This window comes from Muntiacus reevesi, chromosome 7 (genome assembly GCF_963930625.1).
Source record: "Muntiacus reevesi chromosome 7, mMunRee1.1, whole genome shotgun sequence".
In the NCBI taxonomy this organism is placed as follows: Eukaryota; Metazoa; Chordata; class Mammalia; order Artiodactyla; family Cervidae; genus Muntiacus; species Muntiacus reevesi.
In genome coordinates, this window is record NC_089255.1 from 17839949 (window position 1) to 17859996 (window position 20048).

Below are 20048 nucleotides of genomic sequence, written 5' to 3' on the forward strand. Positions count from 1 at the left end.
CACGGTTGGAGCCATTCACTCATTTGTTATTTCGGTTTTTCAACAGTTACTGAATACCTGCTCTATGCGGGCCATTGTACTAGGTTCTAGAGATATAAGACAAATAAGACATATCCCCTCCTCTGAAGGAGCCCAAAGTCTGTTAAACTAAGGCAGTCTAAAGAAATTGGTGTAATAAAAGGTTATTATGCTGTGACAATTACATGGGGTCTGGTGGAAGGACAAAAGAGATAAACATTGATTCTAGGGAGTGGAGGGTTGGGGTGGGGTTTGGACCCAGAAGAGCTTCATGGAGGAATTAATGCTCAGCTAAGTCCTGAGGGTGACTAGGTGGTTGTTGCAGAAAATAGTGGTGAGGAAGGCAGCCTAGAGGAGAAAGCAGCGTAGCCAGAGCATGGAGAAATAAATTGGGTTGTTCTGTTGGGAAACTTCAAGGAGTGTGGTGTGGGAGGTCTCTTGAGTACTAGGCTGTGACAGGAGATGTGATAGGAGCTTTGCTGTGCAGACTAGGTGGCTGAGCTGAAGAGTTTGAACTTACAATCCCAGGGTTGAGGAGAACAGAAGACCAAGCTAACATCAGGACGGTGACAGTTACATAGTGCTCAGTGGAAGGACAAAAGAGAAGGACACGGATTCTATGGAGTGGAGGCTTGGGTCGGGTTTGGACCTGGGGTTGGTGCAGTACTTGGAAGTGAAACAGAGCAGTTTGGCCCAGAGACCAGCGTCAGCATCCCTTGGAACTTGTAAGAAAGGCAGATTCTCAGACCCCACCCAAATCTCCTGAATCATACTCTTTGCAGGTGGGATTCAGTGGTCCAATTAGATAAGACTTCCCAGCGATTGTGATGCTTGCTCAAGTTTGAAAACTACTGAGAAAGGAGAGTATAGGAAGATCTGGAAAGAGAACACTTTTGTCTTGTGGGGTGAAGATGATGAATTTGGGCTTGAATGTGTGGAGTTTGAGATGTCTGAGGGAATGTCTAGAGCAATTAAAGTATATAGTCCAGGGACCCACAGCATCAATGTCAGCTGGGACGTGGTTACAAGTGCAGAATCAGACCCCCACTGGCCGACCTCCTAAATCAGAAGCTGTAATTTGACAAGATCCCCAGGTATTCTGCATGTCCATCCCAGGTGAGAAGCAGTGCTAGTCTAGAGGTTAGTTAGGTCGATGGAACTGATGCTCAAAAGAGGGGTCTGGGCAGGCAGTAGACATGTCGGTGTTGTCAGTTTCAGGTGGTAGTCATAGATGACACACTTCAGGGTTCACGTGTTGAGCTGGGAAGAAGGAGCTAGATGTGGTGTCTTTGCTTGGATCATCACACTGACTGGTCAGGATTAACATCACCAATCTGGACAGCATCACACATAATGAGCCTCTGGGTGGCAGCCAGCTGGTTGCAGGGAAAATGTTTTATGTGTTTGTTACTCTTTCCGAAATGCTGTTTGTAGCCATTTTCTCAAGAAACAATTTCCCCAGACACCCATAGAAGGTTGTTGGAAGAACTGAGTCCAGAACGTGGTGTCAGAACCCTTGCTGTCCTGTTCTTAGCATTGTTGGGGAGGGAGGCTCTGCATTTACTCATGTTGACAGGCTTGGAAATATGAACAAGCAGAAAAAAATGTCACATATGAAGCTCATAGATTGATAGAAGTTTGTTAAAGGTTGTTGAAACAAGTGATGGAAAATGAATGATAAAAACTGCTTTCAGATTCAAAACATGCACTCCTATGGTAACCTCAATTTGATATTTACAGCATCTTCGTAAGTAGATAAGCTGGGAATTATTCATGATCTCACTTAAAAAAATAACAGTTGTACTGAGATAATTAATGTACCATAAAACTCACCATTTAGAGTGTATAATTCAGTGATCTTTAGTGTATTCGCAAGGTTGTGCAACAGTCACCACTCTCTGATTACAGAACATTTCCATCATCCCCCAAAGAAACCCGTACCCTTTATCAGTTGCTGCCTAGTCTCCCCTAGTAAGCAATAATCTGCTTTCTGTCTCTATGAGTTTGCTTGTTCTGGACATTTCATATAATTGGAATCATCCAATACATAGCCTTTTGTGTCTGACTTTTTTCACTTAGAATGTTGTTGAGGTTCATCAGTGTTATAGTTCGTATCAGTACTCCATCCGTTTTATGGCTGAGTAATAATACAGTATATGGATAGACTATGTTTTGTTTATCCATTCATCAGGTGATAGACATCTGGGTGGTGTCCATGTCTTGGCCATTATGAATAGAGCTGTTATGAACATTCACGTACAAGAGTCAGCACAAGTCTTTGCACAGACATATGTCTTCATTTCCCTATATACCTAGGAGGATTGGAATTGCTGGGTCACGTGGAAATACTCCATGCAACTTTTTGAGGAACTTCCTGATAGTTTTCCAAAGTGACTGCACCATTTTACCTTCCCACCAGAAATGTCTGAGAGCTCCAGTTTCTCTGCATCCTCTCCAACACTTGTTATTATTTGTTCCTTTTATTGTAACCAGTCTAGTGGCTGTAGCTCTCGTTTTCTAGGTAAGAACATAGAGGGTGTGTTTTTTGTCCAAGTTTGGAGAGCTGGTAAATGGTCAAGCTTGAACATTTTTTTAAAAAAGCAAATATTTATATGAAACATGCTCTGTGTCAGGCATTGTTTAAATCCTTTGCACTTAAGTTGTTTATGTTTTACAACAACCTAGAAGCAAGGCAGTATTATCATCTTTATTTATTAATGTATGCAGGGCCAGGGCTGGATCTGAGATGCAACATTTAAGGAGACATCACAATGCTGAGAGTGACTATCTCTTTTTTTTTATCAAATTGGAATATGGTTGCTTTATAATGTTCTGTTAGTTTCTACTGTACAGTAAAGTCAACAGCTATACATAGAGAAGGCAATGGCACCCCACTCCAGTACTCATGCCTGGAAAATCCCATGGACGGAGGAGCCTAGTGGGCTGCAGTCCATGGGGTCGCTGAGAGTCGGACACGACTGAGAGACTTCACTTTCACTTTTCACTTTCATGCACTGGAGAAGGAAATGGCAACCCACTCCAGTGTTCTTGCCTGGAGAATTCCAGGGACGGAGGAGCCTGGTGGGCTGCCGTCTATGGGGTCACACAGAGTCGGGCACGACTCAAGCGACTTAGCAGCAGTAGCAGCAGCAGTGTATAAAATGTCAATCCCAGTCTCCCAATTCATCCCCCTCCTTCTCCCTTGGTATATATCCATTTGTTCTGTCTGTCTGTGTCTCTATTTCTACCTTGTAAACAGGTTCATCTGTACCATTTTTCTAGACTCCACATATATGCATTAATAAACAATATTTATTTTTCTCCTTCTAACTTACTTCAGTCTCTGTGACATTCTCTAGGTTCATCCGCATCTCTGTGAATGACCCAGTGAGCACCTCCATTTGCATCCTACCTGTTTCAGAAAGACTAGTGACAGACCCAGATTGCATAATTAGCAGGTGGCAGAGCTGGGGTTCAAACCCAGGAAACCTGGCTTCAAAGTCCAAGTCTAACCACTCTGCTATACTAACATCAATGTCCTTGACTTTCAAGTCAGGCTTTTTCTGTTACTTTCTCAAGACCTAACTTTCTAAACTTAGCTACGACTTTGACAAATGGAAAAATCCCAGAGCTGGGTGATGGGCAGATGAAGCAAAACTGATCAGCCTAACAGCTCCCAGGCACCTACCACATGAGCCCCTGGAAGGGTTAACTGGCTACACAGATCCCATCGGCCACATCTGTGCTTATTATCCCAACTCTGCATAAATCTACCCTTGCAAGTGGCCAGATGGACTCTGTCCTGTGGGGAAGAGGCCATTCTGAACCATCAGGATTATTAGCTCTGACCGGCTGTAAGGAAAACACACATTGTCCTGGCCAAGTGAGGATGAATCTGCTGCATGTCCAAGTGTTCTGAGTCAAGAATTCAGAAATCGTATCTCTCACAAGCACACTCTAATTGGCTGCTCATTCTCTGTAATCTGTTTAACAGAATTAACTGGTCGCTTGTTTCTGAATCATCCTCTTTCCAATGGTGTTGCTGTTTGGATGGGTTTTGAATGGTTCTTAGCAGAGCCTCCCATGAGGCAATGTGAATATAAAAATATACATTTGCACATGTATATGTTACCCCCTCTGGGGTGATGGGCAGCCTTTGAAAAGATGCTTACACAAGTCATTGGCCAACTGTAAGTTCTCCCTCTGCCTCCTGGACTTCCCAAGAGCAAGGTCAAGTCAGTCTGGGTTCAGCACATCTCACTGATTGAGCTACAGCAGTGCATTCTGGCTCAAACCAGCAGAATTTTTGTCTGTGTCACAGGCTAAGAGGTTTTTGAAACAATTTTATAGTTATCTTTCTCCATTAAACCTGACACATTTTGTTGTTGAATTCTTACTCTTTTGCTTGGAATTTCTGTTCTATTCTGTGACTTTGTCAAAGTAGTGGGTCTGTGGACCCCAGCATCACCATTGTTACCTGAGAGCTTATTAGACAAGAAGAATCCTGCCCCTTCCCCAACCTACTGAGTCAGAATGTGCCTCTCAACAAGATTTTTGTGCACATTTAAATTTGAGAAGCATCACTCCACGTATGTTTATTTCTCTATTACCTTCGGTTGGGGTTTCCACCCGTACTTACTTTGAAGCTAGAATTTTTATTAGGCTTTCAGATCTTTTAAAAAAAAAGAAAGACACACACAGAGAAATTCTTTCCTTCACTTTTGCATGATGTCATTCATTTTACCTGGCCTGCCACAAGAAGAAAAAAGCAAATTACATCCAACATATATATATATATGTGTGTGGGTATACACACACACACACACACACACACACACACATACACACGACTAACTTCTTAATTGCATCTCTTAAAGCAGCATTCTGAAACCCCCATCGTTAATAGAGTCCTAAGTGTTGCCAAGATTAATTGAGAAATGCCTAAAGGCAAAATAAACACCAGCACAGTTTAATTCAAAGCCATATCAGCTAAGAATGAAGGTGCAATTTGTGATAAAGATGTTAATAATTAGTTGTGGTCTGTTAAATTTTATATTCAGTGGTTCTGTAGAGTGAAGAAAGAATTCTTCAAGAGGGCAGAAATTAGTGTTTCACCTTGATTGCTGTTTTAATGTGCTTATTTTAACGGGGCCATCCTGTAGGAACCCTTGGGCACATTTCCAGTTTTACATAAATGTAGAATTAATTATTATGGAAGCATATAATTTTAGAGCTGGAACAACCTTCACAGTCATTTAATCCAGTTCAGTCATTTTACAAATAAGTAAGAGTTATGTGACTTACTTAAATCCTTCCACAGAAGGATTGGAACCTTGCTTCCCAACTCTCAGATGAGTGATGATGAAACCTTCTGAGATTACTCAGATAGAAGTTCTTCCTCTTGCCTCAGATTACCAGCGCATTGCTTGTTGTATTGCTTCCAAGGCTGTTTCCCCACCTTGTGTTACGTTCTAGTTACTTCCAGTTGTATGGTTGGGGTCTCGGGAACCCCGTCTGATTCACTTTTATATTTCTTCATCATTCCTAGCTCTGTATTTTGAAAACAGTAGTTGTACAATAAATTTGCATGGAGTGGTGTGCTAGAGCTGGTTTTGCCTCTTTGCTAGAGCTGATTGTGTCTTCACATTCGTAGCTTGCAATTGGCCATGGTGGGAGCATTTGCACTATGGAAATAGACAGAAGTTATAAATCAGGGATTTTTTTTCTCCCTGGGGGGAAAAACCCCTCTGTTTACATAATTGTCATAAGATCCCACTGGGCAACTGCTCTTGGCAAAACCTAAAGATCCATACAAATGTGAAGATGGCCCTTTACCCATTATTTCTTGTATGTTGACTTAAATGATGGAGTAGCCAGTTGCTCAACCTCCTCAAGTTTCTTCAGGGATTGAGTTTGACCCAGGGAAAGTCAAGGCTCAAGACTGCATTAGTCTTTGGTTGCTTAACTAAGTTCCTCTTGCCTGGAAAAGCTATTTGGACATGAATGGTCATGGAAACAGGGTCTGAAATATTAGTACAGTTGAGTGAGGAAAAAACCCCACTAACTATTATTGGTGGGAGAAAAGTGAACAGGATGTTACTATGGCTGAAATGACTATTTTCTCTTTATTCTTCTCAAATACTATATGTAAAATAGATAACTATTAATAATAAGAACCTACTGTATAGCACAGGGAACTCTACTCAATACTCTGTAATGGCCGATATGGGAAACGAATCTAAAAGAGTGGATATATGTATAACTGACTCACTTTGCTCTATACCTGAAACTAATACAACATTATGGATCAATTGTAGTCCAATAAAAATCAAAAAACCTTCAGTGGCTCCCTAAAACCTACAAAACACCCAAACTCCCTGACATAAGACACATACTAGCCACAGCTTACTGTTCTAACTTCATTTTCTTTTTTTTTAATTTTTATTTATTTTTTTCATTTATTTTTATTAGTTGGAGGCTAATTAATTTACAGTATTGTAGTGGTTTTTGTCATACATTGACATGAATTAGCCGTGGATTTACATGTATTCCCCATCCCGATCCCCCCTCCCACCTCTCTCTCTACCCGATCCCTCTGGGTCTCCATCACCCACTGTTGATTCCACTTTAATTCTACGGTCCAGCCTCTGTAGAGCCTCTGTTTTGGCCTAACCCTTCCCCTGGAAAGCTCTCCTGTTATCTCTCTGTTCTACTACAGGCTCTCTCCCAGGCTTCTGTTCCTACCCAGTCCCCTCTCCCATGGATCAGAGGTTCTGGATAACATGAAAATCCTCTCTTGTGTGTTTCTCTTTAGGAGCAGGACCCGAGGTCCCATCGGCCCTGGCAAGTATGGTTATGGGAAAGCCCCGTACATCTTACCGTTGCAGACAGATTCCGCACACCCACCCCAGAGGCTTCGGCGGCAGAGGCCCTCATCCCGGAATTCCAGGTCCCAGGGGGCCTCTGGCTCTAGCCATGGCTACCACCCTTCCCCTCACCAGGCCCCCCAGCATGGACCTCTGTACCAGAGTGACAGTGGCCCGCGTTCTGGACTGCAAGCCTCGGAGGGCTCTGTCTACCAGCTGCCTTTGACCCATGACCAAGGCTTCCCTGCAGCCTCCAGTCTCTTCCACAGCCAGGAAGCAAGCAGCAGCCCTGGGCTGGGGGCCCCCAGGGCAGCTCAGAGCTTCTCCCAGCCCACCAGATCTACAGCCATCTCCTGCATCGGGGCCTATCGGCAGTACAAGCTGTGCAACACGAACGTGAGTACATACCGCCCGAGACAGGCCCTGGAAACAGCTGCTTCTCTTATCTTTCTGTTGGTCGGCAGTACGCATGGTAGAAGACAGCAAGGGCATGGTTTTTTAGACCGTGTGAATGCTCCCTTCCTCTCATTCCTCTTCTTGTGTTCTCCCATATACTTTTCTAAGGTTATTACTTCAGTAACTTACAGATAACTTCTTGAGTCTTTTTATTGATGATCACTATTGCTGATCAAGCCTACTGCCACATTCTCAGTGGCTTTATATTAACACTATTTTTTCTTTGCTTATTGGCCTGTGAGTCAGGTGCAGTTTAGCTAATTTAGGGCAACCAATAATGGTGCCAAAGATGGGGGAGTTTGGGGAGGTTTGACCATCATGGGTATCATCCAGTAAGTTTCCTGGAGGTTCCCTGAAGAAGTCTGACAGTGAAACACTGCTGAAGATTCCATAGCTGATGACTCTACAGCAAAGCAAGTTATAAATGGAAGCTATACAAGATGACCAAATATGCTTTTTTTTTTTAAAAAAAAAAAATAGTTTGTGTGCTGTGATCACTCAGTCGTGTCCAACTCTTTCGACCCCGTGGACTCACCAGGCTCCTCTGTCTATGGAATTTTCCAGGCAAGAACACTACAGTGGGTTGCCATTTTCTCCTCCAGAGGGCCTTCCTGACCCAGGGCTTGAACCTTTGTCTGCTGCATCTCCTGCATTGGCAGGAGGATCTTTTTTTTTTTTTTTTTTTTTTTTTTAACACTGAGACACCTGGGAAACCAATATATCAGTTTAAAGACTTTATATTGAGTTGGCCAAAAAGTTCTTTTGGGTTTTTCCATTTTACAGAAAAGCCTGAAAGAACTTTTTGGCCAACTCGATATAAAAGAGAAAGAAATAAGAGAATCTTTAAAGGTTAAATTTCCAAGTTGCTAAATTTCTCATTAATTATTTAATCTGCCTTAATAGTCTTACTGGGTAACAGGACAGCTGTTATATATTAGCTTCAATTTCCTCATTAAAAATATATTTCCTGCCACAGAGTCCATAGAAATGACTTAATTTGTGATTTTAATAATTCCTCTGAATGCCTGGATTTCTTTTCAGCATGTTCTTCCACTGACAGACTTCAGGAATTATTGATTTTTTAAAGCAGTAATTTTCCTAAAGCCATTACTAATCAGTCAACCAGGAAGTCTTAACTGAGCATCATTGCTTGTCTTGTAATGGATGAGGCTCCATGGAAGACAGAAGTCATATTGTCTACCTCATAGAGATGTTATGAGGATCAGATGAGCTGATATTAAGAAAGTGCTTTGTAAACAAAACAGAAAAAAATACTTGTGCTCATCATAAGACATGGTCCCTGTTCTTGAATATCCATTGCAATTCTTTTAAAATGAAATTAATTAATTTCTAATGTAGAATACACTCTCCCATTGGTTAGTATGTGCCTTAATTTTGAGGACCAAGTAATCCATGAAGAGAAGGAAAAGTGAGAAGGCATTTAGCATATATCAGCTTCCCAGGTGGTGCTAAGTGCTAAAGCAGGAGAAGTAAGAGATGTGATTCGATCCCTGGGCCGGGAGGATCCCCTGGAGGAGGACATAGCAACCCACTCCAGTATTCTTGCCTGGAGAATCCCACGGACAGAGGAGCCTGGTGGGCTACAGTCTATGGGGTCACAAAGAATCGGACGTGACCAAAGCAACTTAGCGCACCGTTAGGACGCTCAAACAGACCTGATTACACTTAGCATTTCTTTCATTTAACCTCTGTTTTGAAGCATGCACTTTTTTCCAGGCCTATGCTGCCAACAGCAGGGCTGTATTTGCCTATGTAGAAGCTGTGGTTTCTTCTGGTGCTGGATAACTCCACTACTGAGGAGACTGAATTGCAAGGAATATTTTTTTAAATTCTCGTGAATTCATGATGTCTGCATCATTTTGCAAATAGGTAAAGCAGTGTCTCATACATCTTCTTAGACAAAGAAGTAAATGTTGACAAAGGATTGTACAGGTTTAAGTCCCTTCTTTTCACTGTAACACTTTGCACCCCGTCACCCCAAGCCACATCCTACTTGTCCTTATTGAGAGATATCTTTCCTTAGAGGTCACAGTAATACACATCTTCTTTTTAAAATACTGTGGTATGGTTGCTTTACAATGTTGTGTTTCTGCTGTAGAACGAAGTGAATCAGCTATATGTATATGTATATCCCCTCCTTCTTGGACCTCCCTCCCACCCTCCCAACCCCCCCATCGATGTGGCCACAGAGCCCCGAGCTGAGCTCCTCGTGCTTTATAGGAGGTTCCCACTAGCTATGTATTTTACACATGGTAGTGTACATATGTCAGTTCTAATCTCCCTATTCATCCCACCCGCGTCCCCCTGTGATGTTCACATGTCCCTTCTCTCCACCTGCATCTCTATTCCTGCCCTGCAAATAGGTTCATCTGTACCATTTCCTATATTCCACATATATGCTTTAATATACTTTATTTGTTTTTCTCTTTCTGACTTACTTCACTCTGTGTGACAGACTTTAGACCCGTCCATGTCTCTACAAATGACCCAGTTTGGTTCTTTTTTATGGCCAGGTAATATTCCATTGTATATATGCAACACATCTTCTTTATCCATTCCTCTGTCCCAGTGTTCATTGCAGCACTATTTACAATAGCCAGGATGTTGAGGCAACCTAAATGCATATCTTCTTTTTTGTAAGCCCATGGCTTCTTGTGACTTGGGCTATGCCCCATGAACACTTTAAGACTCCCTGTGTTGGTGGCTCCTAGAACCATGCCTTGGTCTAATGATTTGTAGGAAGACCCACTGGGCTCAGCATACAGTTGAAGGCACAGCTATGATTTATGACAATGAAAGGCTACTGGGAAAATCAGCAAAAGGCAAGGTGCATGGGGCCAGGTCCAGAGGAAAGCAGGCTCAGTCTTCCAAGAGTCCTGTCCCTGCGGAGTTACACAGGATGTACTTCTTCATTCCCTCAGCAGTGAGTTATTACACGTGTGAAGTATCATCTACCAGGGAAGCTCATTACAGACTCCATGGCCAAAGTTTATACTGGGGGCTAGTTCAGAGGCACCCTCTGCTTGCTACTTACTAAAGTGCCAGGCTCCCAGAAGAAAAGCAGGGGCTTAGCATAAAATATATTGCTTGTACAATATAGTTGGAGCATAGTGACTCACTCTTACTACTTAGGAAGTGGTGGGAACCCTTCTGAAATCCAAGTCCCCAGACATCAGCCAAAAACCAACCTTGCAATCAGGCTTTTCTGAGAGCAGTCTCAGTCCTGCTGTGCTGTCTTATTTGTGCGTTCTCCATGTGGACCCATGGTTTCCAGCATCTTAGCCTCAATGACCTTATGTAGACATGTTCGTATACTTCTCAATATCCAAAAGGGGTGATTGAATGGGTCCCCCAATTATGTAAATCTTCCTACTCAAAAATGAAAGAGGTGAAGGGCAGTGCTATGAACAATTCCCTGTGAACAGGGAGTGCAGGCTTTCACTTAGGTCCTTTCAAAGATTAAAAAATAATGCATACATTTAGAGTTCTCTCCCAGTTATCTGGGAGAAGAAAAAGAAGGGAGAGTAACCCAGGTCTGGTTGGAAATATCCACTGATTTCAGAATTTCAACCCTTTAATTAAGTGCCCAGTACATCCCACCCCAGTTGTTTTATTTATTTTTTATTAAAAAAATGTTTTTGGCTGCACCACAGGACATGTGGGATCTTTGTTCCCCAAGCAGGGATTGAACCAGTGCACCTTGCTCAGAGTCTTAACCACTGCCTCCCCTCCCCAGGGAAGCCGCTCCCACTCCAGTTCTTGATGGAATGCCCCCTTTCTGAGACTTCCTTCACAGTAAGGGGCTCAGTTTTGAGCTGTGAGGTCATGTGTATGGCAGGTGGTCTGAATTAAGGGAAATGTTTTTGCAGGCTTCCGAATCTCGGAACAGTGTCTCATCACTGGTCATGATGTCTCCTTCAACACAGCGGAGAAGGTGCTAAATGAGCTACTTGTAAGTCATTACGCTCAGTGCTGGAGCACTTAGTGAGGGGAAGAACTCTCGGAGCGTAGGGCATGATCCTGGGCCACAGGGTTGGGGAAGGGAACAGTTGAGCTGGGCTTTCAGGGATGGCCAAAACAGGGGAAAGAGCGTTTGAGGTCCAGGAAACAGCGTAGTCACGGGCAAGACAAGCAAGTCATGGTGCCTGCCCAGTGGTGGGGACTCTCTTTTGACCTCTTGCCTCCTCTTTTGTTGTTGTTCAGTCGCTCAGTCGTGTCCCTCTCTTTGGAACCCCATGGACTGCAGCACCCCAGGCTTCCCTGTCCACTACCTCCCGGAGTTTGTGCAAACTCATGTTTTTACCCTCTTGCCTCCTCTTATCCACTATAAATATTTATTCTTCCTTTTTTAATTTCTTTCTTACCTGCTGTGCTGTGCATGGCATCACCATCTTAGTTCCCCAACTAGGGATCAAACCCATGCCCCTTGCATTGAAATTGTGGAGTCAACCACTGGATGGTCAGGGAAGTCCCAAATAATCACAGTCTTAATGGGCAATTTATTCTTTAACATCTCAGAATACAGAAGTATCACATGGTCTTGCTGGTCTTTCTTACATGAGATTGACGGGTGAGAAACATTTAAACAGTGAAAAATCAGAAAGCAATTCTAATCAACTGGCTTAATTGGTTTAAGTCTTAAAGGTTTAGTGAGCTTGGGAGCAAATCTGAGCTGGATATAAACCCCAGGTCCAACACTGGGAGTTGAGTTTCCTTGGCCAAGTTACTTAACTCTTTGAGGACCATCTGTAATCTGGGGACAGTAACTGTACCTACTGCACAGAGTTGATGTGAGGTTCAGATAAGGTCAGGTTCAAGCTTGGCATGTGCTGACACACAGTTAGCAGAAAAAAGATTTGGACCTGGATAAGTGAATGTGGCTGAAGATAATGGAGTAATGTCTACATATCTGAACAGCTCCCATTTCCTAAGTGCTCAGTCATGGAATTGTGGATGAAATGGTCAGACTTGCTCAGAATCCCCTGTTGTCCTTTGAGTTACCTGTGGTTGAGAGTCCTTTCCTTTTGAAAGTGAAAGTGTTAGCCTTTCAGTCGTGTGTAACTCTTTGTGACCCCCATGAACTGCAGTCCTCCAGGCTCCTCTGTCCATGGAATTCTCCAGGCAAGAATCCTGGAGTGTGGAACCATTCCCTTCTCCAGGGTATCTTCCCGACTCAGGAGTGAAACCTGGGTCTCCTGCATTGACTGGCAGATTCTTTACCATCTGAGCCACCAGGGAAGCCTTTCCCTCTGCGCTTCCACAAAACAAGCTGAGAGACCCAGCATTTCAGCTGTGATGTGGTTTTAATGTAATCACCCTTCGGTCATATTTAAAGTGACAGAAGTCAGCCTACAGGTAACTTCATGCCAGTGAAACCTTTATGCCCTCGGATGTGCATATTTAATGTTAAGCCATACCATGCATGGTCGTGTGTCTTTAGGATTGTTCCGATCATATAAGATGTCCTCAGTGAAATAGTACTTCAATATCAGTAATAAATGCAACCCTAATGATCTCTGAATGTAGACTTTAAAAATAAGGAAGACCTTCTTTGTCCTCGCCCACATGTGTATGAGGAGGTGAAGCTGACACATTTCAGTAGGAATAAAGAACGTACGGGGGCTCCCCTGGTGGTCCAGTGGTTAAGACTCCATGCTTCCACTGCAGGGAGTGCAAGTTCGATCCCTGGTCAGGGAACTAAGTCCCCATATGCCACGTGGTGCAGCCAAATAAAGACAGCATAAATAAATAAAGCTAGTCAATTAAGAAAAACAGGATCTGTGGTCTTTTAGAGCAGGCATCTTCGTAGATGTCTACTAATATAACACTCCTAGTCACCCCCTACTGTGGCTTTTTGCTTAGACTCCATGAGCACAACCCTGACATTGATTGGGGGTCAGGGACACTGAAATTAGAGGAAGCTCTGATCCTAAGGAAGTCAAAGTTCAGTGGGAGAGGGAGACTTATACATATGTAACAAGCACTAACAGAGCTTTGCCGAGAGAACGAACTGGTCATAGCAAACACCCTCTTCCAACAACACGAGAGATCACTCTACACGTGGACATCACCTGATGGTCAATACGGAAATCAGATTGATAATATTCTTTGCAGTTGAAGATGGAAAAGCTCTATACAGTTAACAAAAACAAGACTGGGAGCTAACTATGACTCAGATCATGAACTCCTTATTGCCAAATTCAGACTTAAATTGAAGAAAGTAGGGAAAACCATTAGACCATTCAGGTATGACTTACAATTAAATAGTGGAAGTGACAAATAGATTCAAGGGATTAGATCTGGTAGACAGAGTGCCTGAAGAACTATGGACAGAGGTTTGTAGCATTGTACAGGAGGTGGTGATCAAAACTATCCCTAAGAATAAGAAATGCCAAAAGGCAAAATGGTTGTCTGAGGAGGTCTTACAAATAGCAGAGAAAAGAAGAGAAATGAAAGACAAAGAAGAAAAGGAAAGATATATCCATCTGAATGTAGAGTTCCAAAGAATAGCAAGGAGAGATAAGAAAGCCTTTCTAAATGATCACTGCAAAGAAATAGAGGGAAACAATAGAATGGGAAAGACTAGCGATCTCTTCAAGAAAATTAGAGATACCAAGAGAACATTTCATGCAAAGATGGGCACAATAAAGGAAAGAAACGGTATGGAACTAACAGAAGCTGAAGATATTAAGAAAAGGTGGCAAGAATACACAGAAGAGCTATACAAAAAAGATCTTCATGACCCAGATAGCCATGATGGTGTGATCACTCACCTAGAGCCAGACATCCTGGAGTGCAAGGTCAAGTGGGCCTCAGGAAGCATCACTATGAACAAAGCTAGTGGAGGTGATGGAATTCCAGTTGAGCTATTTCATATCCTGAAAGATGATGCTGTGAAAGTGCTGCACTCAATATACCAGCAAATTTGGAAAACTCAGCAGTGGCCACAGGACTGGAAAAGGTCAGTTTTCATTCCAATCCCAAAGAAAGGCAATGCCAAAGAATGTTCAAACTACCACACAATTACACTCATCTCACACACTGGCAAAGTCATGCTCAAAATTCTTCAAGCCAAGCTTCAGCAGTACGTGAACCAAGAAATTCCAGATGTTCAAGCTATATTTAGAAAAGGCAGAGGAACCAGAGATAAATTGCCAACATCCGTTGAATCATAGAAAAAGCAAAAGAATTCCAGAAAAAACGTGTACTTCTGCTTCACTGGCTATGCTAAAGCCTTTGACTATGTGGATCACAACAAGCTGTAGAAAATTCTTAAAGAGATGGTCATTCCAGACCACCTCACCTGCCTTTTGAGAAATCAGTATGCAGGTCAAGAAGCAACAGTTAGAACTGAACATGGAACAACGGACTGGTTCCAAATTGGTAAAGGAGTACGTCAAGGCTATATATTGTCACCCTGCTTATTTAACTTGTGTGCAGAGTACATAATGTAAAATGCTGGGTTGGATGAAGCACAAGCTGGAATCAAGATTGCTGGGAGAAATATCAATAGCCTCAGATATGCTCATGACACCACCGTTATGACAGAAAGGGAAGAGGAACTAAAGAGCCGCTTGATAAATGTGAAAGAAGAGAGTGAAAAAGCTGGCTTAAAACTCAACATTCAGGAAACTAAGATCATGGCATCTGGTCCTATCACTTCATGGCAAATAGATGGGGAAACAATGGAAACAGTGACAGACTATTTTTGGGAGCTCCAAAATCACTGCAGATGGTGACTGCAGCCATGAAATTAAAAGATACTTGCTCCTTGGAAGAAAAACTATGACTAACCTAGACAGCATATTAAAAATCAGAGACATTACTTTGCCAACAAAGGTCCACCTAGTCAAAGCTCTGGTTTTTCCAGTAGTCATGTATGGATATGAGCATTGGACCATAAAGAAAGCTGAGCACTGAAGAATTGATGCTTTTGAACTGTGGTGCTGAAGAAGACACTTCAAAGTCCCTTGGACTGCAAGGAGATCAAATCAGTCCATCCTAAAGGAAATCAGTCCTGAATATTCTTTGGAAGGACTGATGATGAAGCTGAAATGCTAACACTTTGACCACCTGATGCAAAGAGCAGACTCATTAGAAGAAATCTTAAATCTGGGAAAGATTGAAGGTGGGAGGAGAAGGGGATGACAGAGGATGAGATGGTTGGATGGCATCACCGACCCGATGGACATGAGTTTGAGCAAGCTCTGGGAGTTGGTCATGGAAAGGGGAGCCTGGCGTGCTGCAGTCCATGGGGTCGCAAAGAGTCGGACACGACTGAGCGACTGAACTGAGCTGAAGAACAAATGTAGAGCTCAGACACCACTCGACATGCTGTGTAGATCCTTTCAAATCTCCAGATAGTGGAAGTGATCCTGGCTTGGGTGAAGTGAAGTGAAGTGAAGGCCTCCTGAAGGAGTGCAGGTGATTCAGCACAGAGGAGAGTTTTCTAGAAAGGGGGAGTGACAGAGTTACGAGAATCTTTTCAGGTTCCAGTAAGGGCTGAGAAACAAGAAGGAATGTTGGAGGACCTCTCAGTGGAATGAGATGCTTTTGCTTGAGTGGTGACTTCACCTGTAAATATATCTTCGGCAGTGAAGAAGCAACACCGGGAGGTGAACATGGTTTATCCACAGCCCTGGACATGTTCTCAACTGTGGCTAAAAATAATTAGTATTCAAACATTGTGTAAACAGATACATTTCTTGTTTTATTTTTAAACTTTTTATTTTATATTGGAGTATAGCCAATTAACACGGTTGTGATCGTTTTAGGTAAACAGCAAAGGGATTCAGTCACACATATACATGTATCCATTTTCCCCCAAACTCCCCTCCCTGCTAGGCTGCCACATAATATTGATGAGAGTTCCCTGTGCAATACAGTAGGTCCTTGTTGGTTTTCCATTTTAAATATATGCTCACTGAAGGTCAAGACTTGGGAACAAAAGGACTGGAGTCTTTCTTTATAGGGGTGATACGTGGGAAGGAGAAAACCAAACCACAGTCTCTCCTGGTGCCTGAGGAGATGCGGTAAAAATACAGCTCTTTTCTGCTAGCTGTTTCTAGGGTTTTGTATTATTATTATTTGCAACATAATTAACCAACCAAGACATCTTATGCTGTTTGTCCTGGAGCCCTAGATGTCTCTCTCCGTCCTTCTCTTAAGCACTCTGAGTTCAGTGCTTCCTCCCTGGAGAGGAAGCTGACTCACAGGCTCCTTCTGGATCACGGAGGCCGCAGTGTGTCGCCAGGTGCAAGGTGGGGACAAGGTTTTGAGTTTTTAAAGGGCTTTACTGACAAAGGAGGCATGATCCTGAGTTTAGACAGAGTGCACTTAGCATTTTGAGGGGAAAAACCTCTGGGGCTAAAAAGCAGCTTTTAGCAAAAAACGGCTGTGATGAGTTGTGATGTCAGTGACTCTCCAGTAAATTTCCCTTGGGTGGGACTGACTTCTGACAATGGATTTATCCACATGCAGAGTTGTTTCTGGCTCAAAGTAAGTGAAAATGAAGGGAGGATGTTGGACAAATCTCAAATATAGCTAGTCCCTCTTTAGGCAGATTTTAATTCTATCCCATTGCTACTCTTCTGTGAAATGAGAGAGGAACTATAAACAACTTCCCGCATGCAGTTTAAGGACAAACTTTGCAAATGGGCCACATTAAGAAGTCAGTGCAGTTCTGTGAGGTGTAAAATGTACCAGGAACTATGGGGTCAGTTACTGGATAAACAAGTTCTCTAACTTCAGGGCTCAACTTAGGTTTCTCCTGTCATGAACTTGGCACCAGCTGCCTTATCTGAGAAATACATGTGAGTGTCAGTGCTGTTTGCAACACTCTGCCTTCATCTTCTCAGACCACTCAGAATTTTCCATAGAAATGTGTGTGTGTGTGTGTGTGTGTGTGTGTGTGTGTATGAAATGGGCTTTCTGGTGGCTCAGACGGTAAAGAATCTGCCTGCAATGTGGAGGACCTGAGTTTGATCCCTGAGTTGGGAAAATCCCCTGGAGAAGAGAATGGCAATCCACTCCAGTATTCTTGCTTGGAGTATTCCATGGGCAGAGGATCCTGGTGGGTTACAGTCCATGGGGTTGCAAAGAGTTGGACACAACTGAGCAACTAACAGATATTTATGAAATATGTATATCAATATTTTGTGAATAGTGGCCTTATATATATGGTATATATAAGCATGTAAATATTAGATACATTAAACATAAATATTCAAATAAATTTCATACCGATATATGTGTGAGATATGAATGTATGAATCACACCCATAAATGTGTTGTTGTTCAGTTGCTCAGTCGTGTCTGACTCTTTGTAACACCATGGACTGCAGCACACCAGGCTTCCCTGTCCATCACCATCTCCCAGAGTTTGCTCAAGCTCATGTCCATTGAGTCAGTGATGCTATCTAACCATCTTATCCTCTGATGCCCCCTTCTCTTCTTGGTCTCAATCTTTCTTAGCATCAGGGTCTTTTTTATTCAGTTCTTTGCATCGGGTAGCCAAAGTATTTGAGCTTCAGCATCAGTCCTTCCAATGAATATTCAGGGTTGAATTCCTTTAGGATGGACTGATTTGATCTCCTTGCTGTCCAAGGGACTTTAAGGAGTCTTCTCCAGCACCAGAATTCTTCAGTGCTCAGTCTTCTTTGTCTAGCTCTCACATCCATGTATGACTACTGGAAAGACCATAGATTCGACTATGTGGACCTTTCTTGGCAAGGTGGTATCTCTGATTTTTTAATATGCTGTCTAGGCTTGTCAAAGCTTTTCTTCCAAGGAGCAAGTGTCTTTTAATTTCATGGCTGCAGTCGCCACCTGCAGTGATTTTGGAGCCCAAGAAAATAAAATCTGTCACTGTTTCCATTGTTTCCCCATCTATTTGCCATAAAGTGATGGGAACAGATGCCATGATCATAGTTTTTAAATACTGAGTTTTTTATTCACAGCTGTCACTTTTAATGATTACAAAAAGAAGTACAAATAGGAAGGAATATCACAGTGGCAGTAAGAGAGGTATATCTTCGTCCCTCTCTCAAGATGTAATTACAGTCAATCATTTAAAATTTAAATTTCTCCATAACTTGAAATAGTGTACCAACACCTCTGCTTCTTGATATATCAGCTTCAAATTTTCTCTGTTGACTCCTCAATCTGAAAGATAAAGAAATGACCCCCTTATGTCCACTCTGGTGATCTCTGTTAGCCACATTTTATTTTCAGTTATATTTTTATTATATATAGTATATTAATAATTTTTTGTTTTGTTGATTTGTCAGTGTTTGGAAGGATCAGTCAACTCCTTATTTTTCAAGATTAGAAATGCAGTGCCTAGTGGTTTACCAAATTCTTCCCATGGCATTACATGTTTTGGTTTATTTCTTTCTTTATTTTACCTTGGCCTATGAAATCTTTGCAGGAGACTATTTTGAGGGATTTTTCTTTGCATCCTCAATAATTGCAATCATAGCAAGGGCACAGTGACTGCTTGCCTTTGAAGGATTTTCACGTCTTGCCTCAGCAGATGGCAGAGGGGAGGGAAACCGGGCTTATTAATAAGATTCCTTAAGTAGCCACTGTAAAATTTGTGCTCCTTGGGGGAGTAGGAGCTTTGAATTTAAAAGTTTACTTTTTCCCACATACTTCCTGGTTAGTTATAAAAAGGATATTCTCTTTTAGAGATATTCTTCTTACAGATTTAGAGATACATGAATAATCTAAAGAGGGAGAAATAAACAAGCATTCCTGGGATAAACCTAGGTTCGTATAGACATGTGTACAGAGTATTTAAGAAATAGGGTTCTCTTGGGTGAATGGATGGGCTTAGTTACATTAACATCTTTTGGGGTCTTTGATGCACTTACTGAATAAGAGGGAAACTCTTTTCTCTAGGAGAACAGTATGAACTTGGATAGGAAAAAAAAAAAGTGTCTGAGAATGGAGAAAACCTCAGTTATTTGTTTTTTAAATCCAAAGCCTTTACCAGACTCTTTTGGAAAAACCAATTCGCTGACTGTCTAGAGGGCTCTGGAAGTGGTGGGAGGTGGTAGCATTATTGCAAAGTTGAGTTTGTTCCAAGTGACTTGGGAAAGGAGTTATTAAACATATTTGAAAACTGTGCTGAATCACTTGTAAGAAATTTTGATCCATGTTTGTACAATTCTACGGCTGGGAAACAAAGCCCATCTTCCATCTGTAGAAGAGAACACCTACCTGTTGGGCACTTAGAGCTTCTGGAACTGCTGGATTCATCTTTGATATCTTCTTAGATTTCAATTCAGCTAACATGTATTTCATTACTATGAGCTACAAACTTGAATATATTACTAATTTACTCCTCGTGGAATTCCAGGGTTGGGGGCAGTAGCATAGGTTTTGGGATTGAAATGCAGTCATTTAGGCTATTTTAGAGGAGCAGAGTACTTTTCCCAAGGTCACATAGGCACTTTCTCATGGCAGTGCAAGGACATATTCTAGAGCTTGTTCTTTAGATTTTTTCACTGTGGTGATGTTAAATACATCATGTGTTGCTATGGTAGCTGGTCTTTTGATTGAATCCAGAGCAATGCAAAAGCTAAAAAAGAAAAAAAAAAAAAAAAGAAGTAGTGCATATTGGACTCAGGCAGACCCCAAGGTCATGTTCCTTGGTGTTATCTTCATCAAGGATGATATTCTTCA

The 20048-nt window shown here is 42.2% G+C and overlaps 1 protein-coding gene across 2 annotated transcripts in view; it reads left to right on the forward strand.

The window, feature by feature from the left end:
* THSD4 (thrombospondin type 1 domain containing 4) overlaps positions 1-20048 on the forward strand; it is a 630546-nt gene that overhangs the window by 115823 nt on the left and 494675 nt on the right. For both annotated transcript variants that reach the window (XM_065940121.1, XM_065940122.1), the window contains exon 5: positions 6833-7280. In XM_065940121.1, coding sequence (XP_065796193.1) covers positions 6833-7280 — 448 coding nt within the window. The remainder of the gene's footprint in view (positions 1-6832; positions 7281-20048) is intronic.